General features: G+C 35.1%; 1 protein-coding gene across 1 annotated transcript in view; it reads left to right on the forward strand.

The window, feature by feature from the left end:
- Nucleotides 1–23,823, forward strand: part of LOC149541069 (glutamate receptor 3.4-like) — a 64,840-nt gene extending 41,017 nt beyond the window's left edge. The window contains exons 4-6 of the mRNA XM_089802061.1: nucleotides 21,849–21,880; nucleotides 22,158–22,564; nucleotides 22,725–23,823. Of these exons, the coding sequence (XP_089658187.1) occupies nucleotides 21,849–21,880; nucleotides 22,158–22,564; nucleotides 22,725–23,120 (835 nt within the window). The 3' untranslated portion in view covers nucleotides 23,121–23,823. The remainder of the gene's footprint in view (nucleotides 1–21,848; nucleotides 21,881–22,157; nucleotides 22,565–22,724) is intronic.
- Nucleotides 23,824–25,901: the final 2,078 nt, after the last annotated feature.

Genomic DNA, 25,901 nt, shown 5'->3' on the forward strand with positions numbered 1-25,901 from the left:
TTGAGCGACCGCTTCTTACCCTGAGTGGGAGGCAAGGGTGAGAAGAAGGATGTAATTAACTGATATGAGGCCTGGTGTTGCGTAAAAAGGAGCTGCAAAGTGTGGTCACAGAGCTGCAACACCTGACAGAGGTAAAGTGCAAGGTATCTCTGATCCGTGTAAATGAAAAAAGTGGAGAGGGAACGACACCCTCTGAACAAACTTTGGAACTTCCCTCTAATCTTATAGTAGATGGGGCACAAGAAAATGAAGTAGATCTCCATTTTGGCCTCAACCAAAGAACATAACTGACAAATCCAGTCATCTCTATCAATGTGATAATCAGCCTGGATCTGAAGCCTGTGGGAACCAACACAGAAGGAACCCAAGGAGATACGCAAGGCATGCTTCCAGCATCAAAACAAATAGCTAGGGCACGTGATAATGCCATCCTGGATATCTAAAAGGGGAAAAGGCCATCCATAGACGAAGCCCCCTAGGGGGGGTTTCTCCAGGTCTTGAGAATGTAATGTCTATAAATGTTCATTGACATGCTCGTTCAACTCTTGTCATGAGGGAAGGAGGTGAGTGGGAGCATTTGGCGAAAACTAAAAGGGGGGGAGGCAGTCAATCTCAATCCCTAAAGATCTCAACAGAGTGGTGACTTGAGCATACCAGTTGAATGGAGCCCTATTTTTTGGCAAACTCAAGGCCTCCATTTTGGATGTTGGAGATTTGAAAAAAGATAATCATTGATGTCAATGGTACAATGAAAGGAATCTTAATGAGTTTAATGATAAGATACTTATATACAGAAATGTTATATAAATGACAAAGTCTTAAGCATATTATCACTGAACAAGCTATGACATGAAAGTCATGAGTCCATATTACAAGGGAACTGGTTCATAGCTGCATACAATTCAGCACTATACAAGTACCTGATATTAAATATATTGTGTGAATCCTCCAAATCATTATCCAGGATGCAAAAGAATATTTCAGAACAGGAGGATGTACTTTAATGCATAAATTTGTTTGAACAGTTCAAGTCTTATGAAGGTCTCTATTTCTTAGATGCAGATGGATTCAAACTTCTATTACGTTGAGTGAAAAAACACTTCCGTTTGAAAGCAAAATCCTAATTTTTCATATCTTGGAAATGAAAGAGGACAGACCAATGTTGTTCTCATAAATGTATACAATGCATAAGACATTGTTGCAGATAAATGATTTAAATCACTAGAAGCTTCCATGGATAGAGGAATCCGATAGATATGATATTTATGGCAAGCTAAAATTGGGCAAATTGAGAAGAACCGGGATCTTAAAAGTACAGATTATGGATGAAGGGCTATTTTATTGCTTATTAGATGAGTGAATAGATTTAAGGGATAAGAAGAATATCATTGATTCAAATACAGGAATATGGTATTTGGGGAATGTGCAAAACTATCAATGGCCACTATGAATGACAATATCCCAAAATTTAAATGCTCTCCAGTCTGCACGAGTTAGATTGAGTGAGAAATGTTTATATCGACGCCTTCAAGTTGTAGCCTGGGCAGGAGATAAAACATCAATAATGAAACAAGCAGATTTGAAAACTTGACAAAGACTATCATTGCCTGAAGCAATCAGTAGTTGGATAAAGTCGCTGAAAATTATTATCAAGATGAAGTCTGTATATAATCCCAGAATATTGCAGCTGAATCGGTCTCCTTAAACTCCAAAGGCTTTTGTAATGATGGATGAGGCACCAGTAAAGGAAGATGGTGGTGGAAGCATTTGGTTCCTCGATTGGTTTGATTCAACATTACAAATGATTCGATTCATGAAGAAAAAAAGTTTTGTTTGTAGAGTGATCAAGACTTGGTTGAAATCTATGTTTGAATTAGTGACGGACTTCATTGATTGTTTTCAGTTTCCTATTGAGACTGGATTAGATATGTTTGTATCTGCATTTGCAGAGACATAGAACGTTATAGGACCCAACGAGCGGTCTTCTTACTTGCAAGTATGGACGTTGATCAATGAGCTTATACCCTTTCAAGTCTTTATATCTGCAGCAAGAAGATAAAGCCCGACAACTCCAATATAGTTAATTATGAACAAATAAAATCAATCCTCAAGCATGAAATAATAGAGATAATGTGTGGTAAAGAAAAAATACGTCTGCCATAAATCAGAAGGCATGCACTGCACAAGGATACCATTCACGGAGAAATTATATACTTTGAGCGATTAAAAGGAATGAGCCGTCAGCATTAATGATCAAATTGCACCATGGGTTTCAGTCAACGATAGCCTTGGCATTAATATTTATTTTAATATTTGTCAGGTCCTATAAACTATCGAAGAGCGAGAAAACCTACTGGTGACTTACGAGCAGGAATAATAATGGGCAGATAGTTATTTGTGTGGTGGAGTTCAAAATGAAGTATCACCCTCAACAAAATGAAGTATTTTGGGAGCATCTTGGCATACAGCACAAAGACATCATCAAAAGAAGATACAAACAAGTCTCTGCGAAGACATACATTCACCTTACATTGTGGCTTCTAAAGTCTAAATCACACATGTCATATCGTGGACTTGAAAGATTAAAAGGAAGTTATACTAATCCAAAATAAATTGAGAGAAAACAATTAATGGAAAGATGCGATGTAAATAAGAGACGTTTTTGGCTAAAGGTCACATCTTCTGATTTGGATTGAAATTATATAAATAAAAGATATAATATTTGCAAAAGCCAACTCAGAAATATTATAACTAGAGCAAAAAAGGAGATATTAAAGAAAATGGAGGAATAAAAAATTATTTGTAATTTGGATATGCTGACTATTGAAAATAAGTAAAGACCATATGTACTCATTTTATAATTTTAATGCAAGAGTCCTGTTTTTCTTATTAGTTATTTGTCTTGAAAATTGAAGTTCAAATATTTTGTTTAGATATGTCCTCTGTTATTATTGATTTTAAATCAATTGCTGCTAACAGTGAAGAAGTTTGATTTTAATACAACTCTTTGATTATCAAAATTTGCATACGAAATGTTGTCTATGGGAATTTTGTCTAATTGGTTTTCCAAAGAAATTATATTCAATTAGACTAGGATTTGTGTTTCCAATTGAAGTTTTAGCCTATAAAGTGGTGGATGGTATAATATTGTCTCTCAAGGTTGTACATAAGAACCTGAAGAAGTTTGACTCTATTCTCCCAAGGTGGAATAAGGGATTGGTCTACATTTTATGTTAAGAAAATTAGTTAAGGTTTGAAGTCTTGAAGTTCAATATTCTCTCATATCCATAATTCATAAACATTATTCCTTCCATTCAAATAACATTCATTTCACAAAAAAATATTAAAAGCATTTGTACAAATGACATTTAAAACAAGTTTTAAAAGATTTTGCCAACCTAAGGATTCACCAAGTTTAAATTCGCTATATAAATGCTTTGAACAAGGAGATCAGATTCGAGGTGAAGGTTTACCTGCCTAGGTGTAGCAAAGCCTAAAGTGCAGGGGAATTGAAGTTATTCCCGTTTGTTGGCCATAACTGATTGGGCAATCCTATCAGAGAATTGGCAAAGGTTTCTATTTCTTAGATGCAGATGGATTCAAACTTCTATGAGGTTGAATGAAAAAACTCTTCCCTATGAAAGAAAAATCCTAATTCTCATTTATTGGAAATGAAAGAGGACAGACCAATTCTGTTCCCATAAACTTGTACAGTGCACGAGACAAATTGTTGTAGATAAATGATTTAAATTACTAGAAACTTCCATGGCTGGAGGAATCCGATAGATAAAATATTTATAGCAACCTAAAATTCGGCAAATTGAGAAGAACCGGGCTCTTAATGTACAGATTATGAATGAAGGGCTATTTTATTTCTTATTAGATGAGTTAATAGATTTAGGGGATAAGAAGAATATCATTGTCTCAAATACAGGAGTATGGTATTTGGGGAATGTGCAAAACTATCAAGGTGAAGTTTGAATATAATCTCAACATATTGCAGCTAAATCGCCCTCCTTAAACTCAAAATGTTTTTATAATGATGGATGAGGCACCAGTAAAGGAAGATGACAGTGGAAGCATTTGGTTCCTCGATCTGTTTGATTTAACATTACAAATGATACAATTCTTGAAGAAAACAAGTATTGTGTGTAGAGCGATCAAGATTTGGTTGAAATCTACATTTGAATCAGTGACAGAATTCATCGGTTGTTTTCAGTTTCCTATTGAATAGCCTCAGGGAAGTGAGGAGTCTTATGAAGATACAAAACTTCCTTTATGTAGGGAGTTTCTCTGCCAAACTCATACAGTTTTCCTGACCCTTATACATTTCCCCATCAACCCTCTAATCTCACTCACTCTCCCCAACTACCCAGCTCACTAAAAAGTTTCCTAGAAAAACTCAACCAAAAGCTAGAAATAGCAAATTACTTGACAGTTGTTAAGTATAAAGATCAGTCGAGCGATAGTAGAACAAAAGACTAAAAATGGTTATGTAGATGTCCTAAAATGGCTGAGCAGTCACCCAACCAACTGAATGTGGGTGGAACTTTTAGATTAAATGCTCCGCATCGTTCTCACACAAGGGTATGGACAGATATATATAGGACAACATGTTTTCCAGGGTTTACTGTTGATGGGGGCTTTGGTGGAGGGTGACAGGGCTTTTGTAAGAAATTGCACATAGCTTGAGCACTTTTTCCGGTGGGTGGGAACATATTTATAGAGAAGCATTTTATTCCAGGATTTTACTGCTGATTGGGGGTGTGATGGAGGATCAAAGGGCATTTGTTGGCAATTGCGCATAGCTTAAGCACCGTTTTTTCTTCTACTCAGAATAAGAGCAAAGGCAGGTCTAAATGACTTGTCTTCTATGTTACCAAATATTTCCCTAGCAACCTCAAAGTCTTGTCCGGTTCTTGCAAAAGTCTGGTCCTTATCATATTCTTGCAAAAGTCTGCTTTGTACCTTCAAAGTCTGCCCAAATTCTGTCAGATGAACCTGGCAAATTTTTTGTTGTTTTTATGGTGAATTTGCAAATCTGTGGCCGAACGTAGACCAATTTTGGCAAAAATATGGATTATCTTGACCTTTTAAAATTTTTTTTGGATCTATTTTAGTCAATCCGACCCTCCAACCCCAAAATAGACCACTAAAGAGGCCAAATTGGTAAACATATGTCATATGGACTAAAACATTAATATATATGGTGGTGTATTTTGCTATCTTGCTTGACTATACATACACATGCTCACGCACATTGTTTTTCAAATATTTTTGTATGATTGAATTCAGAACAAACTCAAACCCACCCCCTCAAAAAATTGAATGAATTTTGAATCCGAATCTCGAACTAGCAACTTAGCTTGTCTTCAAAGGAAAATTCATTTATTTGTACTCTAGATGCTAGGAACATGTAGATAATTTTGCAAAAATGCATTGAGCAAGGGCCTTCTCTTGGATGATGGGATCTCTTGGAAACATATGTATTGACATCAAATGATTGATTGCAACTGTGGGTACAGCTTCTTGTGCTTTAGGATTCATATGTAGCTTCACTATTTCATTTCTGGATGTTTCAATAATTTCTACAAATTATAGAGTGAAAACATCTATACCTTGCATAAAGAGTTCATCCAGAACAGGGATTTCAATAGTCTTCAGAAGTGCACTGAGATACCGAATTTCAACCTATTCATTCCTCATTACATTCAGAGAATATCAGAATAATCTTTTCTCTGTTATTTAGCTGAGAAATTTTGAGTTGATCAACATTGCAACAGTTCATTTCTTCTAGTAGAATTTAATATACTTTTTTCTTTATCCCCTGATTGTGAACAAATTCTGCTACAAATGTCACTTATTGTTTCAAGTCCTAGAAACCTAATGTTATTCTTGACTTCTTCAGAAGAGTAGCTCCACCAACAGAGGATCATTCCTGGTGTTAGTCTTATGTCAACTTCAACTACAGTAACAACTGTCAAATATTTCATTTGTTGCAAAGTATAATAATAATTTTCTCATACAACTATTGTATCTGATATATTTTTGTCTCTAGCAATAATTAGCAACAATAATCCATTATCATGTCTCCTCTTCAATAAATTCCTCTAGCAAATTGAGGTTCATTCCGTTTTCTTTGATCAGCCAAATTTGGTCTTTTCAGCCGTTTTGTTCTTTATTTTCTCTGATTTTCTGTGATTTTGTATTCAAGTCTCTATGTATGAGCCTTTTGTTAGGGTTTTGGGCATGGCCATCCTGCCATACCGTTTTGTTAAACCCCACTTTTTCCTTTATTCCTATTGAAGTTTTGGGTTTTTCCTCATCACCATGCCTCTGTCATCAACCCTACCCCCAAACTCCAACTTTAATGCTTTGTTTTATTCATTTCATCTCCCTCTTTACATAACTTGACCACTATTAATGGGTTGTTTTGAAACCACAACTCTTTGAAGAGTGTTTTTCCGCCTAAGAAAATGCTATCAACATTTTGTAAAGTGGATTTGATTGTACTTAATGTTGGTAGTGGGCCAGTGTCCCTTGCTGGATTCGTGGCATGGTTTAACAACCTTCTGTGTCTTCTATAATTCTAGTGGTTGTATCAGGCATTGATAGTTAGATCTTTTGGTGCAACAACAACCTTAGCCTAGCTTGGTCACAGGTTCAGATCCTTGAAGGCTGCGACGAGTAATGTTAGGAGGGGGATATTTGGCAGTGGGCCAATATCCCTTACTAGATTTGTGACATAGTTTAATAGGCTCCTATGTCTTGCATAAATCTAGTGGTTGTATCGAGCATTGATAGATCGAACTTTTGGTGCAACGACAACCCTACTGGCTAACACTTAAGACATTTATGTTGGTAAATAGCCATAATCCATTTAATTTGATGGTTGGAGGTTGTGACCCTTGGATTGTCATAACTTCTCAATTGTTTTTTTGGGTAGGAACTTTGTTTTGAGTCTTGACTATGAATCTTCTTCTAATCTTTGGTTGGATGCACGATGGACCATTCATTTGACAATTTCCTTTCGAAATTCTACCAGAGATCACACAAAGCATGTATTGTGTAGCATGGAAGATTATGGATGTAACCCTCCAGTTTATAGTAGAGGATGAAAACCTTTTGGTTTGATCAACCAAAGGATAGAAACCCTTTGAATTGACATCAAAAACTTCTTGCAAAGCTTGAGGGAGGATTTAAAGGTGTCATATTTGACCTATAGATCACAAGAATGACTGACGAGCTCTTGTAAGGATTCATAGTATCTTATTTATGTTATTATTTGTTGTTGCAGCCTTTGTACTTGCTATAGTCATGATTGTGCTTTCTTCTAATATATCACGTCATCCATCTAATCCACAAGGTGTGGCCTACCTCCAACCCCATTAATCACAAGACAATTATGGTCAGACACACTTATTCAAATCTCTATGCCACAATTCTTAAGATTCTCCTCTGTAGGGAGCTAGATCAGCATCACACTCGTGCTAGGGGCAGACCGGTTTCAGACAAGATTACTAGACTATGAACCATATTTTGACTATATGTGCTATCATTGAGGAGGCAAGTCATCACTCGTCAAGGTTTATTGCTTTTTTTTTGACTTCCGCAAAGCCTTTGACACAAAATCATTGTGGGCCCTTTCTTAGAGACTTTGTGACATTGGTATTCCTGAGGTCCTCCTAACTTGGTCTACAAACTTAGTTTCCAGATCCTGTCATCATAAATTTGTTGAACGTTATGACTTAAAAACTTTGATTTTATTTGTAGGTTTGGGGCAATTAGGGATCAATTTTCTCATTATTGTATTGTTTTTGAACTTTGTTCAATTATACGTTTCATTTGCAGCCAATAAGTGTAAATTTTCTAAGTCTTGGATTTGAATTTAAGGATAAAAATAATGGTTTGAAACGTCTGAAATCAGTTCCTTTATTTATTCCATTATGCTAAACTAACTTTGTGTAATACCCCAACCGGTTATAACTTCATCAAACACCAAATTTTTTTATAATTCAATTGTTTGACATTTCGTCAAACACTTTGCAAGTAAGCTCTGATACCACTGTAATAACCCTCAGCTGGTTATAACTTTGACAAATTCAAGAAATTTGGCATTTTGACAAACACTTTGCAAGCTAACTCAATATTATGAAAAGTCTCTGTTGTAGTTGCATTCAGAACACACATATATGGAATTTTAAAATAGTTTAAACACAAAAATCATAACTTATGATGTAACCAACTATGTTGAACTTCAATACTGAAACTTAAATATCATTTGCAATAACATCTGCCTTTATTGAATTCAAATTTGATTGCTATTGTGAGTGATGGCAATTGGAATTACAAACACAAATATAATTATGAAGAACCTGATATCCGTCCATATTTAAATACGCAACCACTTATAATGAAGAATTCAAACCTCCTACAAGTGACGTGGGTATACAAATGGACTCACCACCTTGCAGTATAAAATACAGTCCCAAATAAGACCACTGCTGCTATAATAACATAAGCCTTTAAGCAAATCACTAGCTTCCTTTAACAACAATGCCAAACAAATTCCGAAAACTGTTCTTCTCCCTAGATACAGTATCAACAGTAGGAGATATTAACAAATAGATTTACCTCAGCAACTATTTGCAACGCAATTCCATAATAACTCAGATTCGAATGTAAAATATTTCAGCTGTAGATCCAATGGAACAACTCAGAATTCAGACCCCTATACTTCCACAAGGGCACAAAAATCAGAACTCAGAAAAAGCCACAAAGGCATCAAAAAATAAAATATCTAAGCATGCATTTCCCAATGAAATGAATTTGTATTTATAACCTCCAGATTCCCTTTTGTTGCCAAAATTTAACTTCACTCAAAAAACTTCACCACACAACATTAATTAGAAGCTTCCATTAGATTCTCTCACTTGACTTGGCTTAACTAATTAATAAATGATACATTTCAATGATAACTCAACTCTCAACTTAAGTGAAATTATAAAGTTAAATTATAAGTTTATAATAAGCCATTTATTAATTAATAATAATTTGACCACTAAAAATTTTAATAACTGCCAAAATACTCATCATTTAAATATTTTGTCTGAAATAGGTGTCATACCTATTATTTCTCCATGTGACCAAATGCACTTTCCAAAAATAGAAAGGGCTCATTTCGATCAACACCAACTTACAACAAATAGTAAGTACACAAAAGTAAGCCCAAATGAAGTCTGACCTAAGCCAAACGAAGACCAACTTGTAGCTTACTGAGATGTGAAGGAGATAAGACCCTCCCAAGCCAAGCCACTGCCATAGAAGACCCTCTATCCACAATAATTAGCCTATGAGGATCACAATAATAGGCTAATCCTTGAAACTCTGATGCTGAGAAAATTGGGGACATTACAGTCCTCCTTCCCTGAGATTGCTTGTCCTCAAGCAATCCGGCAACAAAATGAACTCTAACCTCCACTTGGATCCCAAATCAAGAAGTACATGCCATCCCCGTTAACATCGAACCAATTGTATGCCAATATCATTAGGGCCATCAACATGTCCTGCAACATAGCACCCAAAACTTGTGCTGATGATGTAGAAGTCAGAATGTCACTAGTAGGCAACTCCGTAGAAGATCTATGCAACCTCTTCTTCCCTATATCCACCCACATAATATATATTGGACTGGAATCTTGATCATCACCAACAAGCATTGAAAAAGATGTAGCTACAGGTAAACCATATCCACTCATGCCAATTGTATCAACATTAGGTGTAGCCACATCAAAATATATGGACACAAGAACAACAATAATTGCTGCAACAGAAAACTGAATTGAATTTGCAGTTGATGAAAACTCATAATCATCAACATGTGCGCCATCATCAGAACACACATCAACAATTGCATGCATATTACTAAATTCCTCCATAGATGGCTCAATCGGCGCAGAAGTAGCTGCCAATGCCGATATGAATGTATCATCGCATGCTCCTACTCCCACTATCATCTCATCACCATCGAATGCATAATCTTGGGGACTCATGCCAACAACTGCATCATTTGTCTGTTTTACAATACCTTGTATCTCAGATTCTCCATCCCTAGGCAAAGAAGTATGTCCTCAGTGAGTATAATCTCTACTTGGAATGAATCTCCTGTCACCATCCATGTCACTAAACCAATCACAAAAATAATTTGACAATCTCAGAAGTAAGCACCGACCAAAATAATAACTGAGCCCAATTCCTGCAGGCTAGCAGGAAATTGCTTTGATACCACTATAATAACCCCAACCGGTTATAACTTCATCAAACACCAAATTCTTTTATAATTCAGTTGTTCGTCATTTCATCAAGCGTTTTGCAAGCAAGCTCTGATACCACTGTAATAACCCTCAGCTAGTTATAACTTCGACAAATTCAAGAAATTTGGCATTTTGACAAACACTCTGCAAGCTAACTCAATATTATGAAAAGTCTCTATTGTAGTTGCATTCTAAACACACATATATGGAATTCTAAAATAGTTTGAACACAAAAATCATAACTCATGATGCAACCAATTATGTTGAACTTCAATGCTGAAACTTAACTATCATTTGCACTAACATCCACCTTTATTGAATTCAAATTTGATTGCTATCGCTCACCAGATTAAATACAGCAGTGGTCTTATGTTTCATATTATAGCAGCAGTGGTCTTATGTTTCATATTATCCAAATAAGACCATTGCTGCTATAATATGAAACATAAGCCTTTAAGCAAATCACTGGCTTCCTCTAGCAACAATGTCAAACAAATTCCCAAATTATTCTTCTCCCTAGATACAATATGAACAGTAGGAGATATTAGCAAATAGCTTTACCTCAGCAACTATTTGCAAAGCAATTCCATAATAACTTAGATTTGAATCTACAATATTTCAGCTGTAGATCCAATGGAACAACTTAGAATTCAGACCCTTATACTTCAGCAAGGGCACAAAAATCAGACTTAGAAAAAGCCACAAAGGCATCAAAAACAAATAAAATATCTAAGCATGTTTTTCCCAATGAAATGAGTTTCTATTTATAACCTCCAGATTCCCTTTTGTTGCCAAAATGTAACTTCACTCAAGAAACTTCACCACACAACATTAATTAGAAGCTTCCATTAGATTCTCTCACTTGACTTGGCTTAACTAATTAATAAATGACACTTTCCAATGATAACTCAACTCTCAACTTAAGTGAAATTATAAAGTTAAATTACAACTTTATAATAAGCCATTTATTAATTAATAATAATTCAGCCACTAAAAAATATAATAACTTTCAAAATACTCATCATTTAAATATGCTGTCTGAAATAGGAGTCATACCTTTTATTTCTTCATGTGACCAAATGCATTTTCCAAAATTAGAAAGGGCCTATCTTGATCAACACCAACTTACCACAAATAGTAAGTACACAAAATTAAGCCCAAATGACGTCCGACCTGAGCCAAACAAAGACCAACTTGTAGCTTATTGCGATGTGGAGAAGATAAGACCCTCCCAAGCCAAGCCACTGCCACAGAAGACCCTCTATCCACAATAATTAGCCCACGAGGATCATAGTAATAGGCTAATCCCTAAAACTCTGATGCCGAGAAAATTGGGGACATTACAGTCCTCCCTCCTTGAGGTTGCTTGTCCTCAAGCAATCCGGTAACACAAACTCTAACCTCCACCTGGATCTCAAATGAAGAAGTAAATGGCATTACCGTCAACACTAAATCAACTATATGCCAATATCATTAGGACCATCAACATGTCCTGCAGCATAGCACCCAAAACTTGTGCTGATGATGTAGAAGTTAGAATGTCACCAAAAGGCAACTCCGTAGAAGATCTATGCAACCTCTTCTTCCCTGTATCCACCCACATAATATATATTGGACTGAAATCCTGATCATCATCAGCATGCATTGAAAAAGATGTAGCTATAGGTGAACCATATGCACTCATGCCAATTGCATCAACAATAGGTGTAGCCACATCAAAATATATGGACACAGGAACAACACTAATTGCCGCAACAGAACACTGAACCGAATTTGCAGTTGATGAAAACTCATAATCATCAACATGTGCACCATTATTAGAACACACATCAACAACTGCATTCATATCGCTAAATTCCTCCATAGATGGCTCAATCGACGTAGGTAGCCACCAATGTCGATATGACTATATCATCGCATGCTCCTACTCCCACTATCATCTTATCACCATCGAATTCATAATCATGGGGACTCATGCCAACAACTGCATCATTTGATTGTTTTACAATACCTTGTATCTCGGATTCTCCATCCCTAGGCAGAGAAGTACATCCTCAGCGAGTAAAATATCTACCTCGAATGAATCTCCTGTCACTAAACCAATCACAAAACTAATTTGACAATCTCAGAAGTAAGCACCAACTAAAATAATAATTGAGCCCAATTCCTGTAGGCTAGCAGGAAACCGCTTTGGTACCATTGTAATAACTCCAACTGGTTATAACTTCATCAAACACCAAATTCTTTTATAATTCAGTTGTTTGACATTTCATCAAGCACTTTGCAAACAAACTCTAATACTACTATAATAACCCTTAGCTGGTTATAACTTTGACAAATTCAAGAAATTTGGCATTTTGACAAACACTTTGCAAGCTAACTCAATATTATGAAAAGTCTCTATTGTAGTTGCATTCAAAACATACATATATGGAATTCTAAAATAGTTTGAACACAAAAATCATAACTCATGATGCAACCGATTATGTTGAACTTCAATGCCGAAACTTAACTATCATTTGCACTAACATCCACCTTTATTGAATTCAAATTTGATTGCTATCGTGAGTGATGGCAATTGGAATTATGAACACAAATATAATTATGAAGAACCTGATATCCGTCCAGATTTAAATACACAACCACTTGTAATGAAGAATTCAGGCCTCTTGCAAGTGACGTGGGTATATGATTGGACTCACCACCTTGTAGTATAAAATACAGTTCCAAATAAGAACACTGCTGCTATAATATGAAACATAAGCCTTCAAGGAAATCACTAGCTTCCTTTAACAACAATACCAAACAAATTCCCAAAATTATTCTTCTCTCTAGATATAGTATGAACAGTAGGAGATATTACCAAGTAACTTTACCCCAACAACTATTTGCAAAGCAATTCCAGAATAACTCTCAAATTCGAATCTAGAATACTTCATCTGTAGATCTAATGGAACAACTCAGAATTTAGACCCTTATAATTCAACAAGGGCGCAAAAATCAGAACTTAGAAAAAGCCACAAAGGAATCAAAATAAAATAAAATATCCAAGTATGCTTTTCCCAATGAAATGATCTTGTATTGATAACCTCCAGATTCCCTTTTGTTGCCAAAATGTAACTTCACTCAAGAAGCTTCACCACACAACATTAATTAGAAGCTTCCATTAGATTCTCTCACCTGACTTGGCTTAACTAATTAATAAATGTCACTTTCCAATGATAACTCAACTCTCAACTTAAGTGAAATTATAAAGTTAAACTATAACTTTATAATAAGCCATTTATTGATTAATAATAATTTAGCCACTAAAAAATATAATAACTCCCAAAATACTCATTATTTAAATATGTCGTTTGAAATAGGAGTAATACCTATTATTTCTCCATGTGACCAAATGCACTTTTTAAAAATAGAAAGGGTCCATCTCGATCAACACAAGTTACCACAAATAGTAAGTACTCAAAACTAAACCTCAATGAAGTTTGATCTAAGCCAAACAAAGACCGACCTGTAGCTTACTGAGATGTGGAGAAGATAAGACCCTCCCAAGCCAAGCCACTACCATAGAAGACCCTCTATCCACAATAATTAGCCTATGAGGATCAAAATAATAGGCTAATCCCTGAAACTTTGATTTTGACAAAATTGGGGACATTGCACTTTGAGCTTTGTACCTTCCAAGAATCATATTCGCATCAAAGGAAGGGATAGTTGCAAGGATGTGATCACAAGAAGATGGAGGAAAAACTCAAGTTTAAATTCAGGGACATTCATGTGTCCCCTTCTCAAGGAAACTTTCCACTTGATTAAATGTTACATCCCAAATTTTGACCTAATTTAAAATATAGCCATTGAGGTTCACATGAAGTTAGTTGGTAGCTTAATTTGTTATGATCTTGTGAAAATGGTAAGATGGTTAGTCGTTATAATTTCAAAATGAAGATAACAAGTTAGTTGATCATTTGTCACGAATTCATGGAATTGAGAAGATGGTTAACCATTATGATTATTTATGATTAAATAATTTATAATTTAATTACGAAGAATTTCCTTATAGGAAACATGTGGAAGCATTATTAGAAAAGAATTAGGTAGGAGCATCACCATCATTGGGCAAATGCGTTGAGGACCTAGTGACTTGAAACAAGATACAACTGTGGGACTCGCATGAGCTATTTAAATAAATAAATTGAGAAAATAATTGGGTTAAAATATAAAACGTATCTCAAAGGATTTTAATTTATCTTTCATCATATTATTTTAATAAATATTTATATATGTGCATATAATATAAAAATGATTTGGCACCATTACAATTTAATAATTTAATAAGGTGATGTTTACATGTACATATAAGATTATAATAATATTCGAACTATAATCTTCCAACTCTATTCTTTTCAATTTAATATTCTTTGCTTTTAAACAATAACACTTGGCAAGATAAGTCAATTTAATATTTGACAATTCGAATGGTCTTGTGATCTTTCCAACTTCTCTTCCAACCTTTTTATTTTCTTTTCCCTCTCTTTCTCCAATTGATTTAATACTTAGAATTCGAATGGGCATATAATCTTTTAAAAACGGTGGAAGCCAAGAAGGCACGACTCTTTCATTTAAACTAAAGCTGAGTTTGGAAGTCAGACGTCTTTATATTAATTCGACTGCCTTGCTATGGGAGAGACATTGAAAAATAACCTCTGCAATAATCCCGATTTCTTCTATTGTTTGTTTCTGGAATTTTCCTTGTCTCCTTAACACTCGATCGATACATTTTACCATTGTTTGCTTCTGTGAAATTACCCTTGTAGTCGATTTGTAAGCTTGTCTGAATTCCATTTCCTTGCCATGCAAGTACCCGGCCAAGAAGCAGAGATAAATGCATTGAAAGAGATGGGATCATATTCCATAACACCTGACTTCCAGTTGGCAGCGATTTACAACCTTACCCATAAATACTTCCACCTTATTCATACAAATTTCATAGTTCTATTGTGATGAATTCCTGCAATATTATTTGTAAAGCTTTGTTCGAGCAACTTGCCATACAGGTATCCTTGCTGAGGATAGAAGTCCATATTCACTGTAGAGACATCTTCAAGCAATTGGAGGAAAACTAATTCAAATCCATTTACAAGTTCTCATACATCTTTGAATTCCTATCAGGTCATGAGTTATTAATTTAGATTCTATTTTACCAATGTTTATTTCATTTTCCATAGCAGTCGGTTAGGTTCTGAAATTTTCTTCTAATCCATGATCACTATATAATTCTATGTCATTATTAACGAATTCCTTCTCAATTCTCATAATTCCAGAATCATCATAAAAAGGAGTGGAATATTATCTCTTAAGGAAGAGTTTCTAAGTACATTTAAACTTGGATGTATGTTATTGAACTCAAGAACATAATTTATTTTATCACAGTTCATGATAAGATATTCAAATTGATGAACCTTTTAGAAAATATGCCAAGGGCAGCTTGCTCATTTTTCCAAGAAACACCTGGAATTCACTGGCAGTGTAGCCATGATTGGTGAAGAGATGAAAAGAGTAGATTGCTCATTAGTCATTATATACCAAAAGACCTGGGATTCACTGGCTGTATAGCCATGAAATTGTGAAGAGGTGTATATTAATCTTGCAAATAAAATCATGAAATCAGATTGGGAATAAATAATTAATAGCTCATGCATGTCCTAGTAATGGAATCTGTTGTCAAGTCGAGTGGTGTAGATACCAAGATTGTTCCGTAGATGACAGATGTTCCAAGTCCTATTCTGAGTAGGGAGGGCCTTTCTCGTTAGAGATTGTGTGGGGAATAAGTTTAAGGTTTGAGGTTGGGTGGTTAAGCCCCTGACAATGTTTCACCTCTCTCCAAGTTGTTGGACGAACAACAGACAAAGGTAAGCTATACAATAAATTGTTTGTCAAAAACAGGTAATATCACTTTTATGATGTATATGCAAGAAGGTAAGATTAATTGAGTTATTTCATAGTTACAATTATTTTACACCTAGATGCGAGAGATAGATTTATGGATTGTTTTTCATTGGTATGAATATCGAATATGAACATATTTCTAATCTTGAATTATTGCCATAGTTAAGTAATTAGAAGGAAAGGAATGATACAGTGGTATCTGAAGCTCTAAGTGATTTAGTGGTAATTGGAACCCTAGATACAGTGGTATCAGAAGCCCTAATTGAATCAGTGGTATTGGAAGCCCTAACTGAATCAATGGTATCAGGAGCCCTACTTGATATAGAGGTAATTGAAGCGCTAAATGATTTAATGGTAATCGATGCTCAAATTGCTACAGTGGTATATGATGCCCTAAATTTTATATAGTGGTAATTAATGGTAATCACCATTTAATTTCGATGTAGTGGTATTGGATGGTATTTGTTGTTTGTTTTTGTTATAGTGGTATATGTGGACTAACTTGGGTGGTTGCAGAAGCATCCCTACAATGATTTCTTGGTTCAAATTCCATGGTATGTGTATTTTATTTTCGATAGTAAATTCATTGATGATGTTTTAAGTTAAGAAATTTTGCTTAACTATTTTTAACGGCAAATCTCTTTCACATGAACATGACTATTATAACTGTCTTCCTATGAAATTGAAGTAATAACTATATTTTTTGGAGATGTTAGTTGTTAAATAAGACCCGGGAAATCGGGATGTTACATTAAATGCTTGAAGAATAAGGACTATCTTATAGGGAGATCAACTTGTTCCTATTGACATCAATTTTTCATAAGGATCAAATAGGATTCAATTCAAGGACAAGTTATTAGGGACTAAAATTCACCCATTTGAGGGATCAAAGCTAAGTAATTCCAGCATAGGGAGGTAGTGGTTAAAGGTATCAAGGATATTCCAAACAATGGGAGAGGAAAACTTGAGCACACAAGGAAGATCAAATTATGCAAGGAGGAAAGGTCTACAAATGAGAAAGATTGTCATCATCAAACAACTAAGGACATGAAAATTTACAAGTCTATGAGCAACATGGAGAAACTAATCACTCCAAGGAAGTCAAAATATCAAGACTAAGTTTAGGGACGATTTCAATGGGAAGGATCCCCGTGAGGATGAGAATAACTAGGAATCCTGAGCAATTAAGGGGGCTTGGCTTGGCTCAAAGAGATTAAGTTCGGAGGGTTAACAACTCCAAGAGGATCGATGTCAAGATTCACAAGCAAGGGAAATGACTAAGTACCACAAATTAAGAGGATCACCATGGAGATAAAGAGAGGGAATTGTAAACAAAGATCCAAGTGCAAAGAATTTGAGTATTACTAAGTCAAGACATTGACGAGAAAGAGTTCCAAAAACAATGAGGAATTCCTAAGGATAAGAAAGTAGAATTAAAATAAAAATTACAAAAGAAAGAGGCATACTCGTTCATAAGGATTAGTTTTTGGATGACTAAGCATTTTCCTATTGGCTCTCCTACTTTTGAAATTCTCTCATTGGCACACAAGGTGTGTAATGTCCCCTTTTTGGCTCACCATGGTTTGTGGTTTGGATTAGCCTATCAATGGTTTGCATAGGCTAAGTCAGTTGGGTAAAGGGTCTGAATTGGCAATACCAGAGGTCAGTTCCCATTTCAAAGAATAGGGCAGTTAAAGATCGCTCTTCATTTGGTTCAGTTTGGAACACTTACTATTAATAGTTAATGTCTCTTTAAGAAAAGTCAAGATTTTTATCTTTACTAGGGTGCCTAATTAGGATGGTGGTAGTGTTGGGATTTGCCACCATTGACCGGAGCAGTTATTTAGGGGCTTACTATTTATAGCAAGTCAATTTTAAGGAGTTACTATATCTAGCAAGGTACCTAGACTCATGTTCTATTTAGTGGTTGACTCATTCATCAATTGGCTTAGTGGAATGACTTTATTCAATGCATTGAAATTATTTATCATTAATAAAGCCGCTTTATTAATGATAAAGTCAATAAAAAGTTATTATGAAATTATTTAATGAGTGGGGCCAATTGACTTCAAAAGTGCATTAAATGATTACAATATTAAAGGAGGCCAATAATTTAATGTTTCCCTAAGTCAATGTAAGCACATGAATGAAAAATATCATTTAATGATTTATAATGAAAGCTAAGTAGCATCTTAGATAAGGGGAATTTAATAAATTAGTTATTAATGATGAAAGTCAACCTACATCAAAAGCTAATGCATTTAATTTAGGTGATATGTGAATGTGAAGCTACTTGGTCAATTTTTGAAGGATAAATATATAAATCCCAAATACCGAAAAATTGAACCATTTGCATTTATTGAATTTTGTGAAGGGGAATTTGAGACAAGGGTTTCAGAGTTTTATGCTTGGAGAATTTTAAATTCTTCAAGTTCTGGGTGCTTTGAATTGGTGCTAGATCCAATGAATTGTGCAATTGCCTATGGATTCATTCGGAGGTCATGATTGAGATTATCGATGATGAACTTGCGGTTCTTTATCGTATTTTTAATTCAAATTGTATGAAGAGGATTAAAGGACAGCTAATAACCATATTGCAGCCCAAAAAGATCAGTGTTGGAATTAATGAAGGCAGCTGCAGTCTTATTGAGGAGCCACGAGAGCTATTGAGGGTGACATATGCGGGGCTTGAAACAGAAGAAAGGTTGTTGACTTAGCAGCCTAGACAAATTCCTTTCATCATGGCAAGCTGCAAATCAATTTGGATTTATAATGTCGAGGCAGTGATTTATACCAGGTGGTGTCAATATTAGTAATCCATCTCTTAGTTTCAATATTTGTAATTGTTGAATACAAGTCTGAATATTTATTGCACCATATAAGGTCAACTCTATGTACGATTTACATCGCAAGAAAGAATGTCTTTATCAGAAAATAAGGAGCTACAGATTTACCATGTATTGCAGTATGTTTGCCAAGATTTGACAAAATGCCATCTTGAATATTAAGCAATTTGATTGATATTACATAGTTGTTTACAAGTGTATCTTTTCGGAAAATCAGGCTATTGGTGAAACCAGATTTATTAGTTTTCGTACAAAGTGTTTGTTCATATTCCTTAGGTCAAATTTCTACAAGAGAAGCGAAAAATCATGTGACTTGATAAACACTCCATTCAACGTGACAAATCCTGTAACGGGCTGACCAACATGCCAACATCTCACCTTTCAATCTGTTAGTCCTTTGGTCACTGTTACAATTAGATTCTTATTACAATAGCAAGTTACATTGTCAGTTTTCAAACATGCAATCAGATCTTCATTCATCATACAAACCCTCATATGCTATTGTGTATAAAAACCTAAGATTTGTAATCTGTCATAGTCAAACAACAGTATATGACAAACCCAGAGACATCATTCAGATTCAGTTCCCAAGCTGTTCTTCTGATCACATTTAACAGTCTGCATTCTCTCTTTTATTATCTGCAAATGATAAATCTTTTGTAACATACTTTTGAAACTTTACAGGATTCTTGACCACTTTACAAAGATTCTTCTTACCTCTGTCATTTCTTCTTTGGATCATCGCCTTGCAGACAACTTTAATTCATCAGTTGTCCCATTACATCTCAGGTATAAAATTTAATGAAACATAAGCATTCTTGTCATATATATCTTCACAATATTATTCAATAAAACTCGTGATTGATCATTGAATGATATGCATTTATAAAGTGTCTGCGGATAGTTAAGAAGTCGTATCCAGTTACAAACTATGTCCAATTTCCTTGAACAGCATGGATCTTTATTCAATGATAGATTTGAAATAATCTTTGGAAAGATAAATCAGTTTGGTACACACGCAGCTTAGAAGAACAAACTGATTATACTTCAATACCATTCAAATCTTTAGATTAGAAATAATTTTTGGAAAGATAAAGCAGTTTAGTAAACATGTGGCTTAGAAGAGCAAACTGATTATACTTCAATACCATTCAAATCTTTAGATGCTGCCTTTGTCTTTCCAAGTTGTGCCTCTAACCAAATCCGAGAAGAACGATGGCTGTAGAATATTCTTAATGTGACACATATATATCTTATTACATTCAATAGATGGCTTCAAGCACGACAAATTCTTCAAGGAAAGAGAAATGAATGATGACATTGAACATTTGTCATTAACGCTGTTTCAACATAGTTTTCTGCAGCCCGATAGAAACCTTTCCCCTGTTGGATGCCAATGCTGATTAAATGCCATAATTTAATCTTCCTGAATTATTTGTCAGTTCTTTAAAACCACACCATTCTTTTCGCAAGCTTTTTTTGTGTCAGAGATTTTGACCGGAATAGCAGAGCTCCACGACCACTGGTACCAAGACTCCATTCCCATAGACATCTGCATGAAGGATCACACTTTGTAAAAGCAAAAAGGAGGGCGTTTCACTGATGTCAATATTCATGTTATATTTTTTATGTTCAGCTCAGAATTGAGCTATTCTTCCGAAAATGTTCTCAAAACATTTCCTAGTGTGCTGGATGCAAAGGATGTAACATTGCTTGCCTTTCTAAAGCAAAGCTAGTTCCCATTTTCGTTTGGGGATATAAACTAACATTCTTTTGAACATTGGAACTAAATGACAGTCTGCTCTGTAACATGTAGAGAAAAACGTTGTATAGTATGCATTTTAAAATTCAAGTCTCAAAGTATAAAAGCAATTCCAAAGAGATTCTTCTTTTGAAGGCCTCATGTCTGTCTCATACCGGTCCCAAAGAGCTCTGTTCTTTGAGCTGCATACTGTTATTCCTCAGTGAAAGGACCAAAACCCCATGATATACGTCTTCGATCAAACAATTCAACAGTATTATAAATATCAATAATCCTCTGAAAGTCATGAACAATCCTTAAGTAGACAAGAATATCTCATATCCAAGAGAACACCATCCTTCTTTCCATACTCATTTCATTATCACCATTCTACAGTGACTTATCCTTTAACATCATTGAAAAACATGCCAAAGTCAACAAATATTGAATTATCAGTACTACACTGATTGCACTTTCTTTTTATCCAATGTTTATTCTTTTCCCACGTGATGTTTATTTTCATCATTTTACTCATTTAACCTGAAGTATAACGAGGTAGTCCGTTAACTTGTAGAGGTTTGTTTGTGCTAGTGTCCTAGTTGTTAATCTGTTTCCGTGTGTTTTCTGAGTGTTAGCTGCATCTTTATGGCAGCATTTTGCATATAGCGTTTCCAATGCCTTCAAACTTGCTTTATCTTAAAAGAAACATGTAAAGATATTTTCTGCAGTTGTAAATGAGTCTCAAAAATCATGAAATATGGATCAATAACTTCTGATATAAATATGATAATGAAATAATTCCTCATAAAAAATATTTGTAGGTTTAAATGCGGGATGGGTGGTATCTATGATATTTCAATTGCTTTTTATTCGATGCTTTTTTAGATGATATTTTTTTATTTTTAAAATTAGTGCTTGCCAAAGGATTTACTAGAACAGTTTTTATTTTTGAATTATGAAAACGACACACATCTTACTACATTGTTTAATGTTTTGATGCAGGTTCTCCATTTCAACAATATTGTTGATTCATAGTAAGTTATGTATCCTTCTGCTTGGATTTTCTTCAGTGAACTCTCTTCTATTAAGTATTATGAGTGACAACCATGGTCAGTGTTTGTTTTTCTTGAACTTTAACTGAACAAGTTCCTGGAATCAATTTGAAAGATTTTCTTTTTGTTGAATTTTGTGGTAAGTGCACACAAGAAAAGCGGACCTGCATTGTGTTTGACATGAAAGCACCAGTTGTTTTCTTCTTTCTATATCTTTTTCAAATATGATCTGAGGCAAAATAATATGGTATTAATGCAGGAGGAAAAATTGTGAGTGGCCTTGGACGGATAATTTTGGTGATATGGCTTTTTGTTGTTTTAATCATCAGTTCAAGTTATAAGGCAAATTTGACCTCATCCCTTACAGTGCAGCAGCTTTCGTCCACAGTTGAAGGAATTGATGATTTGGTAGCAAGCAATCTCCCAATAGGATATTTTAGAGGATCTTTTGTTAGAAACTTTTTGTCAGAGGAGCTTAATATATCTCGAGCCAGACTTATTCCTTTTGATTCTCCTGAGGATTATGCGAAAGCATTGTCTGAAGGACCAAGCAGAGGAGGTATAGGAGCAATTATAGAAGAGCTTCCAACTGTCCAACTCTTTTTATCAAACCACCCTGGTTTTAAAATTGCCGGTCAACCAGTCACCAAAGATGGATGGGGATTTGTAAGCACTCACTCAATTTATGTTCTCACTTGTTCTTTTTCTTGCCATGTTTATCACACCTCTACGGATTGCTTTTTTCATATTTCTGGTCTAATTTTCTACATCTTCTCAAGATGCTGAAATGCATTATTTCCCTTTTTATTTCTTTTTCTGTTTACAGGCTTTCCAAAAGGGTTCACCACTAAGATTTGACATATCAACAGCCATTTTGAACCTTTCAGAGAGAGGTAAACTTCAGAAAATCCATGATGAATGCTTGGGTGCAGATGGCTTAATTTCAGACATCAATTCCAAGCAACTTGGCCTCAAAAGCTTCAGAAACCTTTTTGTGATCAGTGGAGTAGCAATCTTTGCTGTTTTTCTTGGATTTGCATGTCATCTGGCTCTTCGATTGAGGCGTCATCCAAGAACTTCTGATGGTTTGCCAAGCAATCAGAGTAATGTGAGAGAAGTCACTTCTTCTGTGGATTGGAAGGAGGTTGGTCAAAGAAATGATAGGCATGAGAGGAGAGAGACTGAAGAACAGGGAGAGATAAACCAAATTACAAGTGGATAGACAATTACACACTAACCCCACTCTAAATGCTGTTCTCATAGTTGCAATATTTATATCTTCATTGGTGGCAACTTGTTTAAGGGCTTGTCTTGATTGGCTGATAACATGCAGAATCCATGATTGGAAATTTACTAAACATGAAGAAAGTTATTAGTCAACCAGGCTTTGCAAATGGGAACACCTCATAGGTGTGAACTGCAGTTCAATTCAAGTGTGACTCAATGCAAGTGATAGCATCAATTCTGACAACAGATTTCCACAATCCAAGATATCAAGATATAGCAGTTTCTAGATTAAATTGTATGTAATATTTTAGCAGCATTATGCTCCCTTTGCTCTGTTCATGCTGATGATTGATCGCAGCATGTGATCTGAAAAAATGATGCTAAAATCTTACACAATTTAATCCAAAAACTGTTATATCCTGAGGATCAACTCTATTATTACATTAATTCTGCCCTTAATCAACAATTAAAGGTATCTCCGACCTAACAGGAATGCTTCTTTCAGATAACATGTTACTTTTACCTATGCTCCTGGTATGAATATTATTCCGTCTTAGCTACAGATCAGTCTTCTAACTGGCTGAGAATTGAGATTAATGTAGCCTTGGGTGTGTTTTTAATATATGTTGAAATGACATGGCTACATTGCTGTTAACTTTAAATTTAAAATTTTTAATTACTGATTTCAAGCTTCCTCACTCGCTGCCCTGGGTGTTTCCACTCTATAGTTACACTGTTCAATGCTGTGTGATTTATTAGATACCAATCGGTTTGTAACATATCTGAGCAGGACTCCACTTTTTTGTCTGAGAACTCAGGCAGCTAATTAGCTATCATGAGAATTAGGTAAAACTTAACAACAGGTATCAACTGAAAAGTTGGAAATCAGTATGATACAGATATCAAATGTCAGTAACTTTGTCTATACTTAAGCATGAAGATTGTCAACTAGCGTCATAGCAGACTGTTTTGTGATACTGATTAAAGGACTTTCACCATTGAATAAGAAGCTAAATTATCCTCACCTAAATTCAGCTGCTTTCTAGTTTACTAATATCAAAGTTTCATTTCTTCGAATCTCACCATCTGCATTCTGCCTTGATAGTTGTTCCAGGATCACCTGGGATAGCCGGCAATCAGCACCAACCAAAAACAAACAACAAATTGTGTGTTCCAAATGCTTGGGCTGCAGTTTCTCATTTTTGTTTGGTTTTCTTTTCTAAAATTTGTGTTCGAGGCTAGACGAATGTTGGAGATATTCAACTTGTTTTTAATATCAAATTTATCTGCAGCACATGTAATATGGGTTAATATTAAGTAAGATAAAATAAATTAAGTTATACCTACACTGGAAGCTGGAGGTTCATTCTTTTTATTATAAAATAAATAAAATGAAGAAAGAAACCATAGGAAAGGAGTGCCAACATTATAAAATCAATGTCTTATATAGGAAGTGAAAGGGCATAGAGAGTGTGAATCTGTGATGTCCCCAATTTTTTTAGTAAAGCGACTTGTTTAAATTATAATTAAGTGTTCCCAAAATTTAAATAATATAATAAAAGGACCTTTAGTTAATTAATAAAAGGGAGTCCAAATTATAAAATAATAAATAAAGTATGTCATCTATTTTGTAGGCCTTTGGGAAACTTCCGAAGCTCTTTATAAGACCATGTTTGACATTGTAGGAAGTCATGGTGAACTTGATGCTTTCTTTGTATTCGCAAATTCAAATGGAGTTTTGTACTGTTGCAGTTCCAGTGATTGCAATTTCACTAGTTAGCAAACACCCTAGTCTATCGTGGAAATATCATCTCTCATTTCACTTTGTACTTCATTGTCAGATTGATGAAATCAAAGATATTATTTTAATACAATTACTTTAGTGGTAACAACTCATTTATTCCTATGTTAGGCCATCCCAACATAATATTATTGGCTATACTATTCTGTGCTGCTACTATGATGAAGATCAAATTGCCACATTGTTAAGTCTGTCATATCCGAGTGTGGTCAAAGGTGCCAAGCACCAAGCACTAAGTGTCAAGTGCCAAGTGCCTAGTGATGTATGATGTGAGTCGTATGTGTGCAGTGTTGGAGTATGGTGCGAGTCATGCGTGTGGAGTGGTGTTGTAAGGGTACAAGATGACTATGCGGTGGTAGTTTTGTAAGGGTGGAGTTGTCATATCCATTGTATGGGTGGAAGATCATGCAGTGGAAGTGAAGTGTTGTATGATGAAAGTGTTGTGGGGTGAAGGTTTCATATGGTGGATGTTCGCGCTTGTGAAGTGCCAAATCTAAAACAAAACGCTATAGTGGTATCAAACCTAGTGATCTTGCTAGCTTGTCAGGAAGATTGAGAGTTTGGGGATTTGGATCTTAGTATAGCACCTAGTGATGGAAATTGGTCATTGAATGAACTACAAAACTACAAAATATTGCTAAAGAGCTCAATGATGGTGTTGATATTCCATTAGATATATAGGAAGCATGTTTGAGTAAGGTGAACCAGTCACCTTCAAGATTTATATAGAGGATCCTTGCTTCGATTGAGATTACAATAAGGCAACCTAGTTTGTTGAGACATCGTGACAAGAGAATCAAGTTAGCAGCTGCATCATGTCTAAGTGAGATTTTGAGAATCTTAGCTCCTTAAGTACCATATGATGATGTCACCATGACAAAGATATTGCTTTTGATTATTGACATCTTTCAAACCCTTGATGACATCTATAGTGATCCATTTTTTTGGAGATTTAAAATACTGGATGTCTGTGCA

This window comes from Cupressus sempervirens, chromosome 9 (genome assembly GCF_028749045.1).
Source record: "Cupressus sempervirens isolate cs-2001-9-10 chromosome 9, ASM2874904v1, whole genome shotgun sequence".
NCBI lineage: Eukaryota > Viridiplantae > Streptophyta > Pinopsida > Cupressales > Cupressaceae > Cupressus > Cupressus sempervirens.